Genomic DNA, 18,765 nt, shown 5'->3' on the forward strand with positions numbered 1-18,765 from the left:
CTTATATATATTATATATGACTAATATAGTTTTCTTTTTGTTACAGATGACCATCGTTGGATTTATCATCAAACCTTCTGGATTCTTTTTTATTTGAGTGCCTTAAATTGTTTCATTTCAAAATATACGTATAAATTTATTGTTGAAAAATTCTATTACAATGTATTAAGACATTTGTAATAATTGGGTTGGTAAAATATTACCTACCTTACCTACTTTATCTTACTTGCCTACCTACGATAAAGTAGTATTCTACCCCTTATCGAGTTGATGATAGTATAGTTTTATTTTTAGCGCAGTACCGTCTATAAGGAAGGAAATATAAACATTCGAAAATTACTATCTTAAACTTTTTCTTTTGTATAGTTTTAATTATTATTTTGTAAATAACATGCTCAAATATTCATATTAAATATTTTTTTCCTCAAATTATTTTTCACGAAATTTGTGTTACTAGTTACACTCTATCAATGTATGAACTTTTTTATTCATATATATTTAATTACTCTCGTATTTAATAATTTTGTTATAAAAAAGGAAAATATTTTAGAAATAAATCCATATATTGTCATACCAAGATAAAAAACAAAGTACGTAGATATACTAGGGAATTTGAATTTATCACAAACCAGTTGATCTTCTTTGCTTTAGTCGGTAGCCATAAGATACTGATTCGGTTTCGATTCCTTGTAATTCGGTATCGCGAAAAAATCATATTGGAATTAATTTCGAGGAAATCTTTGCAGTGATCCATTCGTAAGTACTCCTTATATAATTATTTATTAATAATAATATATAATAAGCGATGTGTGAATATTTGTGCGAATTGATGTTTTATTAAGATGAATGTTTAAAAAATTGGATGGACTTAACCATTATGACGACGCGGTTTATAGCATGAATTAAATGAAATGCATTTTTCTATCGAAAAATCGATATATTAGAATATTATATTCGTACAATATATATATATATATTTCTTATACGAATATTATATATTTATTTATAATATAATATTTGTTGTATCAAGTATCACGTGACGAGACATGTAAATAAATCTATGATACTAATGATGATGATGATTATGATGCGGATGATGATGATACTAGAATTTTACGCTGTACTTTAGTATCAAGTTTATTCACGAAATTGTATAATTGTTGTCGTTTTTATTGAGAGAATATATTTATTCTCTTTCGTATATATATTTTAATGTCAATCGACATGCACATATATCAAAGTACGTTGATCAAAGTATGACTTTGCTTAAAGAAATCTATAACCGAACATCAGCATTTAACTGAATACCAGAATCTAGTTTTTAATTTTTAGAAATGTATTTACATATAAATACATATACACGCATACATGTATGAGTGCCAATATATATTGATGAATATTATGTAGTATATTACATAATTAACTATTTAACAATTGTCGCATGCAATGCGATCTCTTTGATACCGCTCTTGGATCTGTCCATTATTTGTCTTCATACATATAATTGTTTAATGATTTATATGTTTGTAGTTGAATGATAAAACGATATACATATTGTTCTTCTTAAAGAAAATTCTGCGAGAAGATTTTTTGGAAATCGTCTTTAGAATGCTACCAGTGTCATATTTTCTTAACTTTATAAGGCTAATCATTGATATTTTATGCCTTATATAAGTTAAGCTTGACACTTTATTACTTAATCTTACTTTGAATATATTATATTAACATTAAGATTACTGAAACAATTCTATGTCGTTAATCCAATTTTTTTTAGTTTCTTTATCAAAACATATATATGTTTATACCTTTACCTCGTTATTATTTTTCTAGAATTGAACGATATGCATTTTCATATCTGTTCTTCTAAAAAAGAAAAAACATTTTAAACGAACAAACATAATTTTCAATTCTCATTATTCACTATTACATGTATTATAACTTATAAGGTTTGAATAATACTTTATATCCTTTCATTTATTGATTAATGCTTAAAAATACTATTATTATATAATGATAAATGTTAGTAATTTTTATAATATTACAAGCATTTACGATCGTATTTATATTCATCTTATTATCGTTTATATTTATGATATTTATTTATATTTTTATATATGAATAGATTTGATGTATTGTTCCAATTATATTTCTGTATATTATCAATAGAAAATTCAAGATATATATTAATGGCGGAGTAGGTGTATTTATTTACAAATATAGATCATAATGGTTATAACAATAATGATTTTCTCTGAATACGTAATAGCGTCCGAATGGACTGCAGCCATCGAAAAGAGATCGACATGCATTAAAAAAAAATACAGCTAACGAGATATTAGCTAAAGTAATAGAGGATTAAAAATGCAAAATTGGAATCAATGGCAATTACCAACTGGTGCCATTACTACTTCAATGCCTCAACCACCAGTTGGTTATACCATGCCAGGAGCAGATCCAATGGCTATGATGCAAGCTTATATGCAATACTATAATCAGCCAGTAAGTATAAATATAAAGTAAGAAATTCTATAGAAATGCATGAGACATTTTGATTGCGAGATTTTTTTATAGAAACAATATTAAGTCTACAATGTTATATCAATTTTGTAATATTTTTCAGGCACCTAATGGATATACAGCCGAACAATGGGCCGCTGCTCAGCAACAAAATTGGACGCAATGGCAACAGTGGCAGCAACAGTATCAACAATGGCAAGCACAATACGGAGAAAAGGTGCACTATAAATGCAAATAATATTTTCTATTTAAATATGTTCATCCTTCTAAGAATTATTTATCGTTACATCGTAGAATATATTTTCGTTTCAGTATCAAGAAACAATGAAGCAAATGTCATCACAACATTTAAATTTATCCGGTCATGCACCACCATTACCAACAATGCCACCACTTCCAAAAGAGGATTTTAAACCCCCTTTACCTCCGAGTTCTGTTAATACATATCAATTCACAAATATCCCTCCACCACATCAAAACAATCTTCCATTATTTCCTACTAAGCAGCCCGTAAGTAGCGCGTCTTTGCAATTAAATGTTCATTCTTCCCAAAATCCACCTCTGCCTCCACCGTTGCCTCTGGAGAGTGCTCAGAGTAATGATGGTAATTCTCCTACAAAACGTAGTAGTAATACTGTTAGTGAATCTTGTAGTGCAAAAAAGTTAAAAAATGAAGACGAAGAATTAACTGATGCTGAAAAAACATTTGATGCTCAGTTTAAGCAGTGGGAAGAACAGTTTAACGATTGGAAGCAGCAAAATATAAATCATCCTGATAAGGTAGGTGATGTATATTGATTCATATTGCAAGTATATTCATTTATAGAATAACACATTGAATCTTTTGAGGTATTACCACAAAAATAAATAAATATTAAGATTCTATTTTTTAGACACATTATAAAATATATGAAGCAAAATGGACATCTTGGCGTGAGAAACTTATTGAACGTAGAGAAATGATGCGCAAGAAACGTGAACAACAGAAACAAATGACTGCTAAAGCAGATACTGAAAAAACAAAGAATCTACCTGGAGGAGACAAGATAATGAATATTTTATCAAGTACAGAAAATCAAGGATTAATTAACAATCTTTTAGGCATCGGGAAAACCCTTGGGTTAACAGGGAAACAAAATACAGGAACACTTCCACCACCACCTCCTCCACCTCAGACCACAAGCAATATTTCATCTACAACAATGACACCTGCAATAACTACACAGCAATCAACATCTCAACCTTTGAATACGGATACTGTATCATCTTGGAATGCTCAACAAGCTGCTCAGTGGGCAGCTCAATTTAATTCTGGAATGCAAAATTATAGCGGTTTTCATAATACTCCTGGATCGATCCAGCAGTCTTTTGGAGCACCAATAAGTTCGATACATCCTCCAAATTTCGCACTACCACCACCTAATGTGCCAAATGCAGGACCAAATTTTTTACAACCACCACCAGGTTTTAATAATAATAACAATAGTAATAATAATAATAATAATAATAATAATAATAATAATGATAGAAGACAACTACCGGACACAGGTGTGAGATCAATTTTACAGAACAGATCCTCGTATGGGTCAAGTGGAAATAATTTGAATATGTTTGGTGCTAATGAAAAAGCAAGTTCAGACATTAATCGTTTTGGATCCAATGATCCTTCAAATTTATCCGATTATTCTGGTAATTTCGATGCAACCGACAATTCCACTAATGATCGGATGAATAATAGAAAAGGATCATTAAGTAGCACTGGTTCGGAATATTTTAGGCGAGAAATAGATAAAAATTTATCCGAACACAATCAATTTAGATCTGATGGATCATTTAATTATGGTAACGTGAGATTCAATAGAGGAGATGAAAATTATAAATCGATAGATGAGACAGATATTGATGGGAAAAATTATAATAAACAAGAAGAAAGAAATTTCATGGAACATAGTGGTAATAATCAACTAAATGCACAAAATAGTTTTAATTCGATTAATAATTTAAACAATGATTGTTTTAATATTAATCGTTCTGGTCCAGGATCGAGTGATCGCTTTGGATCTGGTGCTGGGGATCGTTTTGGAAATTCAAGTGATCGTTATAGCAGCGATCGATTTGGATCAAGAGACAGATTTGGATTAAATAATACACGATTTGGATCTGTTAATGATAGATTTGGTCCAAGTAATAACCGATTTGGACCACTTGATCGTTTTGCCAATAATAACGATCGTTTTGGTTCTAGAAATGAAAGATTTGGTCAGGGAAGTGGATTAGAATGCGATAGATTTGGACCAGGTTTTGATCATTTTAGTGTATCATCTAGCGATAATGCTGGCCCCGGAAACAATAGATTTGGAAGAAATATGGATCATTTTGAACAAAATAAAGGAATAGATAATGCAAGAGATAATAATAATTCTCGCAACTTTGAAAGAAATAATCAAATTGAACCTAGCGATGAATTGGCACCGGAATTGAAAAAACTTATGGAAAAAAGAAGAGCTGCTATAGATGTATTTAAGCCTAGTTTTCACGATTCCGATAAAACTGTTAATGTTGGATCTTTACGTGAGAGTTTTAAAAAAATTGCTGGCGATTCACCTTTCATATCGAAAAGTTCTACCGACTTTGGACAAAGGGATTTTGGAGTAAGAGGAATGGCAACCTTTAGTCCTCGATTTAGTGGCAATTTTGAACTTCCGAATAATCCTAGATTATTTGGACCTCGCGGCCCTAATGATTTTAAACCGCACGGCGGCGGAGGTTTTGACTTTCGATTACGTGGTCATGCTAATTTTAGCCAACGTGACAAATCTTTTGATTCCCACGATCCTAATAGTCCATTTATTCGAGAACCCACTCCTAATTTTTCTAAATTTGATAAAAATCAAAGTATGTTTGGTTCAGTAGATGTCGATCAACGAATTGAGCAACAATTTGACAGAGGAGATCCTAAATTACAACAAATTAAAGATATACAGAATTGTGGATTGTCGAATGATAATGTATCTTTAAATACAGATAACATAATTACAGAGAAAAGACTAGATATTCCTGTTCATAAAGATGAAACAGATAATACAGTTAAAGCAAAAGAAGTATCTCAGACAGAAAAAATAGGGGAAGAAGAATCGTCAAACAATATTGCGGATACACAATCAAACACTCAAGAAGATAAAAGCACACGTTCGGATGTATTACCATTAGAAAAGCTATCTTGGATGGATGCATCATTTCCTGATGTTAATTTGTCTAAGAAAGATGTTAATGACACGGAATGTAATACTAAATCGTCCTCAAATTTGACCGTTCCTATAGAAGAAAATAATGAAAAAATCGACGAAAGAGTACAAGCAGAACATCAGTCAGATCAAAAATTAGAATCAAATGCACCAGATACAGAGCAAATTAATAAAACTGAAGTCTTACCTTTTATGGGAGAGAATGATCCAAAACCGGAAGACTTAAACATGGAACCTCCACCAGAATTACCTAATTTAGGTCCCATAACGGATGATTTGAATAACGATAACAACACATTTGCTAACAATCCAAAAATAAAAGAGCCTTTTGGTACAGATCGTAATTTTGTTGGGGAATTAGAGCGAAATTCTACAAAATATTTTGATCCAAAAAATGCGTTCAATCCTAGAGGCCCTAACGATGGAAGGTTTTTACAACAGCCTCCTCCTAATAATGGACAATTTTCTTCATTAGGACCAAATGATATAGAATTCAGGTCACGAGCATCCATTGGCGGACAATTAAGTGTTAGAGGACTTAATAATAGAAATTTTGGGCCGTGGAGAACGAATGAAATGCCATGTGATAATAACAGAGGATTTACAGATACACAGTTTGGTCCTAAAGGACCTATTGACAGATTATCTAGTATTATAAATATTAATGAAAGAAATTTCAATAATAGAAGATCTATGGATGGATCGTTTGATCCTCAATGTTCTAATGACGGGTCTTTTCCTTCTGGACAATTTTCACATCACAATCTACAAGATAGAATGCTTGGTCCTCGAAATTTAGTAGAAAGACATTTCGACATACGTAATACGGGATTAAATACTAAACCATTTGGACCTCGTGGTGGACCATTTGAAAGTCCTTTCGAATCTCAAGGTATAAATAATGAAGCGAGTACACGTAATTATAACAACAGATTATGTAGCAATAGATCACCCTTTGGCAATAAACCTTCTGGTGCATTTGATGGTGCACTTGATAGTGGTAATAATGATATTTATCAAGACAAATTTAATGAAAATTATTTAGATAGGAAACTCGATCTAGGTATTACTGATACTGGAAGTAGTATAGGATCAAAGTTAAATTCTGAATTGGGTAAAATGAATAAATCTGATTGTAAAACGTTTTTTCAAAGCAATTTTAGTGACACTGCTTCTAGGTCACAATACGGACCTGATTGCCCTATTAATCTTCCATCTCACGAATTCAAAACTAACATTCTTAGTCAAATTTCTCCGTTCGATAAGAAGATCGTAGAAAAATCTGGTATTGATTCAAATATCGTTGGAGATTCTAGAATTGGTTATGGAGAAATTTCTGCTGGATTAGATTACAAGTATAATAATTCTCCTGCTTTTATGAAACGACCTATCGATAATCCTCAATCTTATATGAGAGGTGCACCTAATAAAGAATTCTGTATAGAGAGACAATTTAATTATAACCATGGCGGTGCTACAAAAGATAAAAAATATACTGAGCATGTACCTGTTAAAGTAATCGATTATGCTCATGCTCCTCGCACCATAATGCAAGAACATCTAACACCTGTTCAATGTTTTGATTATGGACATGGAAAATTAAAACCTGTCGTACCAGATCATGAATTGTTGCCGAAAAGAGACTTTAGAAATTGGGAAGAAAGCGAACAGAACTTGAAAGAATATGTAGAAAAAATGAAAACATATGAAAATTCAATGGTGATAAAACACGAACATAGACGAAAGACAAAATTAAATGAGTCGAAAGAAAGCGATTGGACTGCTAATATTAGAAAATATGAACGAGAAAAGAGAAATGCAAATGACAAGAAAGAAAGGGAGTGCTCTCAAGAAGAAAGAATTTATCCTAATGTTTCGGATAAGGAAAGAGATGAATCCAAAAGAATTCAAAGTGATAAAATTAATGATAAAGGTAAATTAACGCGTTATATATGTATTATATAATAAATTTTCTTTTAAATTACCTCTCAATTCGTCATTTGTACAATATTTAATTTGTTTATTGAGTTTACAAAAGATTTCAAATAAAATTACAAATTATTATCAATCTATTAACATAAAGTATATATTATATAGCATAAAAGCATAATATTTTACATACATCATTTTTCATTTATATTTTTCTTGGCCACAGATAGAGGCCATGAGAGATGCGAACGGGTTCAAACAGATATAAGCAAAGAAAATGACAGAGAGAATGACAGGTAATGTCTTTTCAGGAGTGTCAAAATAATATGCGAAAATAGTACATTTCAAATGTTTTATATCGTCATTAATAGTGTCCACATGCATTTTCGAATTTAAAAAATCATTGGTATGATCAGATAGTATTATATCTATCTCTTGTACATTTACATTTGAATTAGTAATATTACATATTTATATTTTATGAATATGTCCTGTGTCTTGAAGACATTTAACTTGCTTTAGATCAAAAGGACGTACTAACTGGCAGGAGAATTCAAACAAGAACACCATAGAGACTAAATCATCAAATACCAGGTATGTTAATACAATATCAATTCAAATTCAATTATTTATTTAAATCTTTAGGATATTAAACAATGGATACTTCTACAGATTTACAATATTTGTAAATGTAAGAAATTACATACATATATATATAAGAACTTTTTTCAGCTAAAGTTCATTTTTCTTCTTTCTTCCAAAAAAGAAAAAAAAACATTTCTTACGTGTATGTANTATATATATATAATTGACTTTCTGCTTTGCATAATTTTAAGACGGTTTAAACATTCTTATTATATGTTACTATCTCTACTAAACTTTGATTACTTTAGTAGTCCGTCATATGAGTCGAGTCAGTAGAAGTAAATAAAACGTTTATGTTAACCGAGTGATAAATACTAAGTATTAAATCTATTGGTTGGAAAACGATAGTCAATAGTTGAATTCAGGAGTGAATTTACATTGATCGTCGTTAGGGTTTGCTTTTACCCATTTCAAGAATCCCACCCTGAAAGTATTATAGTATCTGATGGTTGTGAATACGCTCCTGTTTCAACCAAGTGCATTTATTTAGTTTTACTAATTCAACTCATTGAACAGACTATAAAGTTATATTTTGATAAATATATTCTGCTTGAAAATTGAAGTATGTGGTATAGCCAATATGCACATATTCCTTCATAATATTCAAATAAGTACCTTGAAATATGGCAAACTTTTGCTACTTTAATTAAATTAATACTAATGAACTAGAGAATACTTGTATTCGTCCTTTACTATTTAAACAAAAATTTAAACGCTCCATCTGAATCTTTTATCATGGTGCGAGATAGTTTAAGGATATCTTTTTAAACTTTGGAAAAATATCCATGTGTAATATATAGAGTTGCATAATTTTTATGCATACAGATTTTGATTTATGTTATGATGTGATAAGACGCGTTAACTCGTTACTCGTAACGATACGTTGCAATAATCTTGCTACTCTTTTCGTGTGATGTGTAACAGTCGCATTTTGATTTATTCTAAGGCGATTTTTATCAAGAAATTTGAAAGAAATGTTTTACACTACATTATATTAGTAAGCTTACAAAACCAGATTATGTTTTGAAGCTTTATAAGTATTCTTATTTTAACAAGGATTTAATTTTTTGTTTTTAATTAATTATTCGCATACAAATGAATAATAGAAAAACTAATATGATGATATTTATTGCATTAATTTAGTTTTTAATGACTTGCATTGAAAACTCATTGTTAACAATATATTTTCAATGCAAATTATTTATTTAATATTGCAGCATAGGATTATTACATACAATGAGTGTTTGATTTTCTTCTTTGTATGTTTTAATATTCAAGTTGTAATGATTAATTGAAATTGAAATTATTTTAATAAATATCATATTTACTTTTACTATATACGTGTAGATGAAAAACACAATGCTTATAAAATATAATATATTTTAACGTCAAGAAATTGTTTGTTACAGCTTTACAGATAAACAGCAAAATGTATCAGAATTACCATCCAAGACTTTGGAACTGGCGAAAACGGCAAACTGTACAATGGTGGATGATCTACTGTGTCCTCCAGGTCGTCAAAATAGACCATCTAAAATAGCAATTATTTTAAGGGGTCCCCCTGGTAGTGGCAAGTCATTTGTAGCCAAACTAATTAAGGTATGCTTTAAAAATCACATTTTTCATTTTTCATATCGTCGTATATGAGAACTATTATTTATTTATTTATTTATTATATATTTTTAATATATTTTCATATAAGGACAAGGAAGTTGAACAAGGAGGCTCTGCTCCGAGAATATTAAGCCTTGATGATTATTTCCTCGTTGAAAAGGAAATAGAAACAAAAGATGACAATGGGAAGAAAATAATAGCGAAGGTACTATTCGATATACATGATATTCTATGCAAATCCATAACTATTATTTTAATTGATTAGGAAATGGTTTACGAATATGAAGACGCAATGGAACCAAGTTACATAGTGTCGCTTGTGAAAGCTTTTAAAAAAAATATTACCGATGGCTTTTTCAATTTTATTATATTAGATTGTATTAATGAAAAAATATCGGACTACGAAGACATGTGGAGCTTTGCAAAAAGTAAAGGGTTTAAGGTATGTAAGACGAATGAAATTGAACGATTTGAAGTTAATGAAATGTTCTTTTTAATTATCTTGTTTAAATTATATTTTCACAATACATGTTTGTTACTTACATAGGTATATGTATGCGAAATGGAAATGGATGTACAAATCTGTTTAAAAAGAAATATTCATAATCGATCGGAGGATGAAATTAATAGAATTGTGGATTATTTTGAACCTACGCCTAGTTATCATCAAAAATTAGATGTAAATTCGATGTTACAAGAACAAGCAATCGAAGAAGTACGATCAATTGAATAAAATACTCACTACGAATATTGATTAAATTTGTATATATCATTTTATCGTTTTTATTCTAGGTACAAATGGAAGATAGTCAAGAAATTTCAGATAAAGTGTTACAACCAAATGAAGAAAGTCAAGATAGTCAGGACGATGCTCCAGAAATGATTGTAAATTTATATTACTTTAAAACAGTTTTATTCCAAAATTTCTTTCAATATTCTTTATATATTAATTTTTAGGGTATTAGTAAATGGGAAAGAATGGAAGCAGAAGATAAATTAGGTAAGTTAAACAAATTATTTAATTGATGCCTATTAATGCTGACTAATATGATTGAAATTTTTACAATTATGTAACATGTTAATTTATTGAAATATATATTATTATCCCATTTACATTCTAGATCGCTTAGATGGTTTAGCGAGAAAAAAGAATGAGAGTAAACCACAAACGATGGAAGATTTTTTACAAGTTCCCGATTATTATAATATGGAAGATACATCTGGAAAAAAGAGGGTATGCAATAGAGATCACTATTGCTATAGTAAATTTATATTTATTAAATTGAATGCATTATTATATAAGATAATTATAATAATTGAATTATAAACGATTGGTAGGACTGTTTAACATTATAGGTGAGATGGGCAGATTTGGAGGAACGTAAACAACAAGAAAAAATGCGAGCTGTTGGTTTTGTTGTTGGTCATACTAATTGGGATCGTATGATGGATCCTACAAAAGGTGGAAGTGCTCTAACGCGTACTAAGTATATATGACACTAAGTTATTTTTAAAATATTGGACATAACAATAGAAAATGAAACAAATAACATAAGAAAGAAAAATAAGGCGCTGCATTCATTAATAATCATAAATTTTGTTCTTTTCTTTTGTTTATATTTAATAACGTAATATGAATTATTATTATCGTTATTTAAGAAGAAAGAAAACCGTTTTAGTTTTAAACATTAATTACATTGTTCAAATATTCTAATACTCTAATATCTGCTTATCGTTAATTCAACAATTGCTGTCCAAAAAATTGTGAACTGTATGATCGTTAAGATAATATTGACAAGTAAGAAGATATTAATGCTACCAAATTATTATTATTACGTTATCTAAAACAGTGCATTTTAAGTGTAATAATTAAAAAAAAGATAGATTTGTTTACAGAAATATATAACCATAAATATAAATGTTACTTCGTATATATATATACATATATATATATATATATTACATATATATATATGTAATCATAATTTTATTATTCTATTCATTAAGATCAGAATAGAAAAAAGTATAAAGGAATTAATATTTTTGTTATATATAGCTTTTCCTTCTCTTTCAAAATCTATTAAGTATTTATTCACCGATCATTCTATATCATTTGTTTTATATCATCGCGAAATAAATTATTATTAATTGTAATTTATAAATGAGTTAGAAAAATAAAAAAATCGAATATCGTAAATTTTCAAGAAGATAGTTGAAATTTTAACCGGTAGATGTCGGGAGATGTATTAAAAAGACAGATCTTGCCAATTGATATGCCGTGATAATTTTGACGGGAATAAAATTGTCTTTATTTTTACTTTGACTTGTACCGTACGCTACCGCCATCTGATGAATAAGTTTGGAAGTAAGTTTCGCGCAGGGACTATGACATCCCTCACCCCTAAGCCCTCGGCAGTCTTTAAAGCGCGGGCTACAGTTCAAGTTGCATTTTAGATGTGAACGAATGCACATCGTTTTCGGTTATACGGGGATGAACTTTTATTTCGTGTGAATATCGAAGAAAATCCTTTTTCGCTAAGGTTTTTTCCCGGTTTGTGTTCATTGTGATTCGTCTGGTTTTCGAGTCTTACCTGGTGTTTTTAGGTGAGTTTTTTAATTACTATTGTTGATTATACGAATAAAATATTTTATTGTCACATATAGAAGAAAAATTGTCAGATATTCTTTTTGCAGTTTCTTCTCAGTTGACATGTTTAAACTAATTTATATAATAATATCTTCGAAATAGAAAATAATTACTTAAAAAAAATGACCTGTATCAGTATTTTTCGAAACGCAAACCTTTCGAAGTAAATATTAGTTTAGATTGGATAATATTTATTCGATTACATAATAAGATATTAATAAGAGTTTATATTTGCTTGAATTATCTGTGAAATACTTTTCTTTCCTTTCTTTTTTTTATCTAACGAATTGTACACACAATATACGAATGTTGTACGTATGCACATGCACATGCACATGCACATGCACATGCACATGCACGTGCATCCCTCGCAAGATGTCACGCGCGGATTTATCGGACCATTTTCGTTACGATTGATGGAACTAATAGTGACATATAGGTTGGATTTATTTCTATCGTATCAAGAGTGAAGTGTTTATTAATATTCAAAATATCAAACTAGTTTTTATGGACGTTTGATCATGAATTTTCAGAGTGTTTCATTTCTGTCTGTATATATCTGTCTGTGTGTGTGCATATGTGAAATTGGTGTGATCGGAATTTAGTTTTTATTTTTAAGTTTGATTAAATAAAAATAGATGAATTGTTATTTTTATCGAATTTTTATTAGGTTTGAAGAAAAATGTGAATTAAATTTATGCGTGTATGTGTTTTTAAGAATTCGCCGGCCAAAATTAAGATTTTTTCAATTGTAAATATGCATTCCGTACAATTAAAGTTTTATTTTGACATTAATATATACACACACAGAGAGATACGCATGCACATAATGTACACATTATGATTATGTGATGTACATCGAATACATTAATATCCTTACGTCACGTAAACGATCAGTATTGTCCAACGAGGTGTGCGTGAAAGGTATCGCGTTTGTAGTTCAATGATAGCTATCGTCTCCATTTTTATCGCAACTGGCCGTATTAAAAATCGTTGAATTTCGTGACGGGTATACATTTAAAAAGAAACACACGCAGAGCACGGGCGGAAAAAGAGGGAGAAAGTGCGGAGACCAAACCGGATATATTATCCCTACGTGGTAATATAAACTGTGCGAACGCATATAGCACGAAGAAGAGTATCCTCTTTCCTAATATTTCCTCCATTTTCCTTTTCCTTCCCTCTTTTTATATCTCGTACACGTATCTTTTTTACTGCTGCTTTATTATTCCCTGTGAATTTCTCTAACTTTTTTTCTAATTTTTCTAATTTTCCTTTTTTTCTTTTATATCATATTTTTCCTAAAATATATTTTCATGAATATCGTAGAAATGATTTTTACGTATAGCTATATTGGATAATTATTTTTTCGTGTATATTTCCTTCCAAATTAATTTATAATTATATATACATCTATGTGCGTGCGTGCATGCAAGTTTTCCTATCAATTCTCTTCAAGCTGAAAATTTTGCAATGTCAAGGCAATCTCGTTTGCATATTCTACTGTGTTTAGATCGATGGTATAATCGTGTATGTAGGTTATTTCAAACGATTATTTCATCCGATTAGTATAATATTCGAAGCATCTGATTTTTTTTCTTTCATCAATTAATGTTACTAACACTAAACGTTTAGTCTTGAATATTTCTAATTCTCTAATTGATTATTGTCTTGTGGACATTTTGATTATTTTTCGTTAAAAAGAAAATGGGTATTATGGGCAGGGATGTAAACGTTAGAATATTCGAATGTGTTAGAAGAAGTAACGCAATGGTCACGTAAGGGTATAAAAAGGAAGAAGAAGAAGACGAAAATAAGGATAAGAAGAGGAAAAGTTATCTCTCGCAAGGAATCATTCTTAACGTTATCCTGTTCACTCGATTTACGTTCGATTTTGGTCAGGAGCCAACTAATGTTCCGAGTAAAGCGTTATTTGCTTTCAAAGTTTCCATGGGAAAAGAAGAAAACCCAACAAAGCTTTGCGTTTGGTAACTAATAAGAAACAATTAAATGCGTTTAAAAATCTTGATCAAATGAAAAAAAGTGATCTACTTCTTCTTCTTCTTCTTCTTTATGAATAATTTATTTATTTATCTTATCATTCTTTTAGTTTTGTCGTCGAATAGTAATTTAGTATATATCTTATGGACTACTTTAGTTGCAGGTGCATTAATGCAAGAGAAAGAACTATGTTAGATTCTTTGCGTGTTACGTTCTCATCGATGTAGCAATACATTATTCGTAAAAGGTGTAATTACCTATAGTAGATTTAGCGTACTATCTAGCGTGCTCGATAAGTATTTGAAGATGTTAGATGGGAATCGTGTGAATTTTTATTTTTTTATAATCATTAAAAAAGATCAAATAAAAAGACTCGAATTGAACATATAAATTGATATGTATTTCTAACACTTTGGAAGTGGAAAATAAGTCTGTTTGAAGTAAGGTGTGTAATGTATGTCATAGATCGTTGGAACGTAACACAATATATATATATATATATATTTCCATACATACATGTATGCATACATATATGCATATAGATATAGTCAGAAGGAAGGTAGCTTTCAACTTTATCTAGTCTGCATACACGTACCGAAATTATTCTAGCGACGAAAAGTTCGTCGCAAGTTTCTCTCTCTCGGTCTCGTTGGAGACTCGGTGTACTATAACTTATGTTTCTCTCTAAGAGAAAGAGTAACAAGTTGAGAAAGAGAGAAAGAAGAGTTTCAGAGACAATATAAAATTCCAAAGGTAACATTTATGTAGGTATATAAATATATACCGTTCTAAAGTATTTGCCCAACCCGAAAAAGTCTACATTTGAAGAAAAGTATTTTTTTATTAGCGACAACAAAAAATGATTCGAAAATAAGAGGAAAATATAAAATAATGGTAAAAAGAAAAAAGGGGGAGCCTGTTAGACTTTGTAGGCCGATCGAGTTAAATCGAATAAAAATAAACTGTTAGATATCTGGTTTTGTCGGGACGATAACGTTAACCAAGCGGATATAATTCTTACTCTCTTGCACGTTTACTACTAAATTACTGTTCGAATCGATTTCCATTCTCTCTTCATTCGTTACATACTGTACACGTGTAATACATATACGAGAGTTTGGTGAGCCAGTACAACCACAATTTATTTGAAAATCTCAACAATGGCGTTCTCATTAAGCTACTTGCTTTCGAACGAACGGTATTCTCTCTCTCTCTCTCTCTCTCTCTCTCTCTCTCTCCCTCTTTTCATCAGCTGACATTTGTTTGCCGAAGAGATCTGTTCGGGTTTCATCGACGAATAGGCAGAGAGTATGTAGCACTATAAGAGAAAAGAATTTCCTTTTGGAGCAAACTGATTGGTCCGATCGAAAGTCGATACGTTTTCGATCGAATTCGAAGCCCACTATATCGACTTTCGAATAGACCAGGTAACTCGTGCTAGATAGACTAGTCCACCACCCTAGCCTAGCTTGCTAGCTTAGCTTAGCGATTTCATCTAAACGATTAAACTCTTATCAAATTCCTCTACCTTGCTAATTATAATAATGAACTAAGTTACAAATAAAAAATAAATAAAGGAAGGAAACAATTGATTATCATTTGATTACATACTTTAATTAGATACGTGGTTTGGCATTAAAGAGCCCTTTATGCGTACCAGCTGGATAGATATAGTTAACTTTATAGATTTTCCTAGTTGCATCTCGCACTACGGAATTGCAATTTATTTAATAAGAGCCTCTAATCCGCGCTACATCGCAATGCATTAAGGTAGTTACGAATTCCTTCTTGTTCTAATCGAGTTACAAGTTTCTGACTCTGGCACGAGCTAACAGGGAAATGTTGATAATGGTGTACAAACTGGTTCTGAAAAATGTTAAGAGAAAAGTGGTCATATTTCATTTTCTTCTTGATAAACTTTCAATTATCCCATTTTAATATCAATTAAGTGTCTTAATATTACGCTATTCTTTATCTCCTATCTCTTTTTTTCCTTGCGAGTTGAAATTTGTTAAAACTTATTTTAAATAAATCCAAATTTATATCAATAATTCTAATTGTTACAACACACATGTGCGGAGGAAACTTTGTTCATATAAATACATCATAATTCGACTACACACAAAATGGTACTAGCACATTGTAATATTTAAAACAAGGTAATAGCAATCAAGTCGAGTGTAAAACAAAAGGAAAAAAAGCAAATGAACTTTTATAAATATATAGCGACAGAAACTTTGACAAGTGAAACATGCGTGGAGATTGGAGGTATCATCGCGAACGATAAATTAAATTAACGATACGTGCTTTATCGTCCAGAAAATCTGCTTTGACTATTTTTCTCTCTTTCTTTTTTATTTTTATATATATTATATTTTTTGTATAACAATACATTTTTCCAAAATTGCACGAGCTCCAACAAATTAAACGTTATTAATTACTCCTATTCCAGGATTAAATATTATATTTAATCGTTTTTTATGCATTACGCTTTTCAATTCCATTTTACCACACCAAGTTCTTTTTTTTATTTCCCGAATACACAGAACCGTATATGAATATACTTTTTTGTTATTTTTATTAGTTATTTTATTTTTGTCAATAAAAAATTTTCCAGAACTTACCCTCGAATTTCCGATACTACAGTAGGGATTGGCTTTAAGCTTAGTCGATCCTTCGAAGGATTTATGAGGATGATTATGAACGGAGCTTTAGCATTCATTACATTGTATGTAAATCGCGAGGATTTCTAACGATTGAATTTCCCATTCTTTATCGATACCTACGCTTCCTTTTCTTCCTATTATTTATTTTAATTTATTGTTATCACATTTCCAATAAATCGTACAAAGATTACGCGTTTGGAATTTATTGCAATTTCGGAAAAAACTATGCGTAAAATTTGTACAAATGATATACACATATAGATATAATTTTATTCTTTTTCTTGTTTTGTTTTAAATTTATCTACAAAATCTTTCACACATTTACACATTCAACTCGATGTGTGAAGAAAATAGTGTTACGAATGTACGTACAATATGGGATCGCGGGATTCGTGAACGTATGGTCGCAATAATAAAAGTTACCCTTCCAACGTAATAAATGCGTTTTTGCATTTCTTCTTCCATTCTTATCGATTCCAATGTATATGGAATATACACACCACCAACGCACGCACACCTACATATATATATATATCTCTATATACAGAGATATGTTTCTCAAGCTCTATCTGCAGTTCCAGTTCTCATCCAGCTATTACGAACACGCTTGCTACTTTTATACCCATAATACCCATAATACCAAGCCCATTACTTTTTATCACTTATCTGTTGATCTCTCGCACGCCAAGTCGTCTGAGAATTTCTATGAGGGAAAATTTTTTAAACGTCTCGTTTAAACTCTTCACACGCTCTTTGCGAATATAACCAAGTTTTATACACATACCTCTACATAGACATATATATATATTTATTGTTCTTTTCAAAAAATATATACTATTTTGCGGAACATTTTTTCATCGTTCTCGAATGATAGAAAAATGAAACAAAAAGCAGGTTAAAAGAAAGAAAAAGGCAATATAAAAATTCGTTAAATTAAATACGTAACGAGTTTATAAACGCTAGGTAGACGGTTAATATTCATTAAAAATTAATAACAAGAGGATCATTAAAAGTACGATGCACAATGTTGAATGTTTAAATAATGGATATCTCTCTTACTCGTCTCAATTTTCTACCCTTCTAAATAAGCAATTTTCCCTGGGGGGACAAACTTTTGCAGAAAAGGAAAACTCTGTGTCGCGAGACGTTAATTATACACAAATTAACGTTCAAATCACATTTTAAATATATTTTTATAATAAAACGTAACAGAGAGAGAGAGAGAGAGAGGGAGAACATTTTGTTGTCATCCTCTAAAAATGTTCTTCTTTAATCCCGTCAAGAAGGAGGAAAAGTGTGACGTAGATGCGATGAAAAGCCAAAGGGAAAGCGCATCCGAGACTAGAAGAAAAAGTCACATTTTTCTATTTATCTATCTCCCTCCTTCTATTTTCTCTTTTTTATCATCTATGAAGACGAAAACGAGAAAGGGATGGATAGAGAATACGACGTCTGCCAGGTCTTGTAAAGGAGATTCCACATTCACCAAATCCATTTGATA

The 18,765-nt window shown here is 30.4% G+C and overlaps 2 protein-coding genes across 7 annotated transcripts in view; both read left to right on the forward strand.

Moving 5' to 3' along the window:
• The first annotated feature begins 295 nt into the window (after positions 1-295).
• LOC106787329 lies at positions 296-11,843 on the forward strand. Of its 4 annotated transcripts, none has more exons than XM_014749607.1 (16): positions 296-756; positions 2,267-2,499; positions 2,621-2,734; positions 2,830-3,297; positions 3,411-4,470; positions 4,558-7,695; positions 7,918-7,987; positions 8,214-8,285; positions 9,746-9,935; positions 10,039-10,155; positions 10,216-10,392; positions 10,498-10,665; positions 10,743-10,835; positions 10,908-10,950; positions 11,072-11,184; positions 11,307-11,843. In XM_014749607.1, exons 2-16 carry the CDS (start codon positions 2,362-2,364, stop codon positions 11,445-11,447), a joined length of 6,102 nt encoding a protein of 2,033 aa, XP_014605093.1. In that variant the 5' UTR covers positions 296-756; positions 2,267-2,361; the 3' UTR covers positions 11,448-11,843. The 4 variants fall into 4 exon arrangements, with proteins under 4 accessions (XP_014605093.1, XP_014605092.1, XP_014605091.1 ...); XM_014749606.1 differs by having other exon boundaries at positions 3,411-3,981; positions 4,066-7,695; XM_014749605.1 differs by having other exon boundaries at positions 3,411-7,695.
• Positions 11,844-12,374: 531 nt separating this feature from the next.
• The window catches only part of LOC106787304 (connectin-like), a 164,156-nt gene continuing 157,765 nt past the window's right edge, over positions 12,375-18,765 (forward strand). For all 3 annotated transcript variants that reach the window (XM_014749538.1, XM_014749540.1, XM_014749539.1), the window contains exon 1: positions 12,375-12,554. The gene's annotated coding sequence lies outside the window, so the exon portion shown is untranslated. The remainder of the gene's footprint in view (positions 12,555-18,765) is intronic.

Source organism: Polistes canadensis, unplaced genomic scaffold (genome assembly GCF_001313835.1).
Source record: "Polistes canadensis isolate GaletaPanama2010 unplaced genomic scaffold, ASM131383v1 scaffold_98, whole genome shotgun sequence".
NCBI lineage: Eukaryota > Metazoa > Arthropoda > Insecta > Hymenoptera > Vespidae > Polistes > Polistes canadensis.

Bases quoted from the DNA above. Each gene is read 5' to 3' on its own strand.
- LOC106787329 (XM_014749605.1), top strand. From the start codon at position 2,362: ATGCAAAATTGGAATCAATGGCAATTACCAACTGGTGCCATTACTACT. The intron at 7,696-7,917 runs GTAAATTAACGC...TCTTGGCCACAG, and splicing joins TGATAAAATTAATGATAAAG to ATAGAGGCCATGAGAGATGC. The intron at 10,393-10,497 runs GTATGTAAGACG...TTACTTACATAG, and splicing joins CAAAAAGTAAAGGGTTTAAG to GTATATGTATGCGAAATGGA.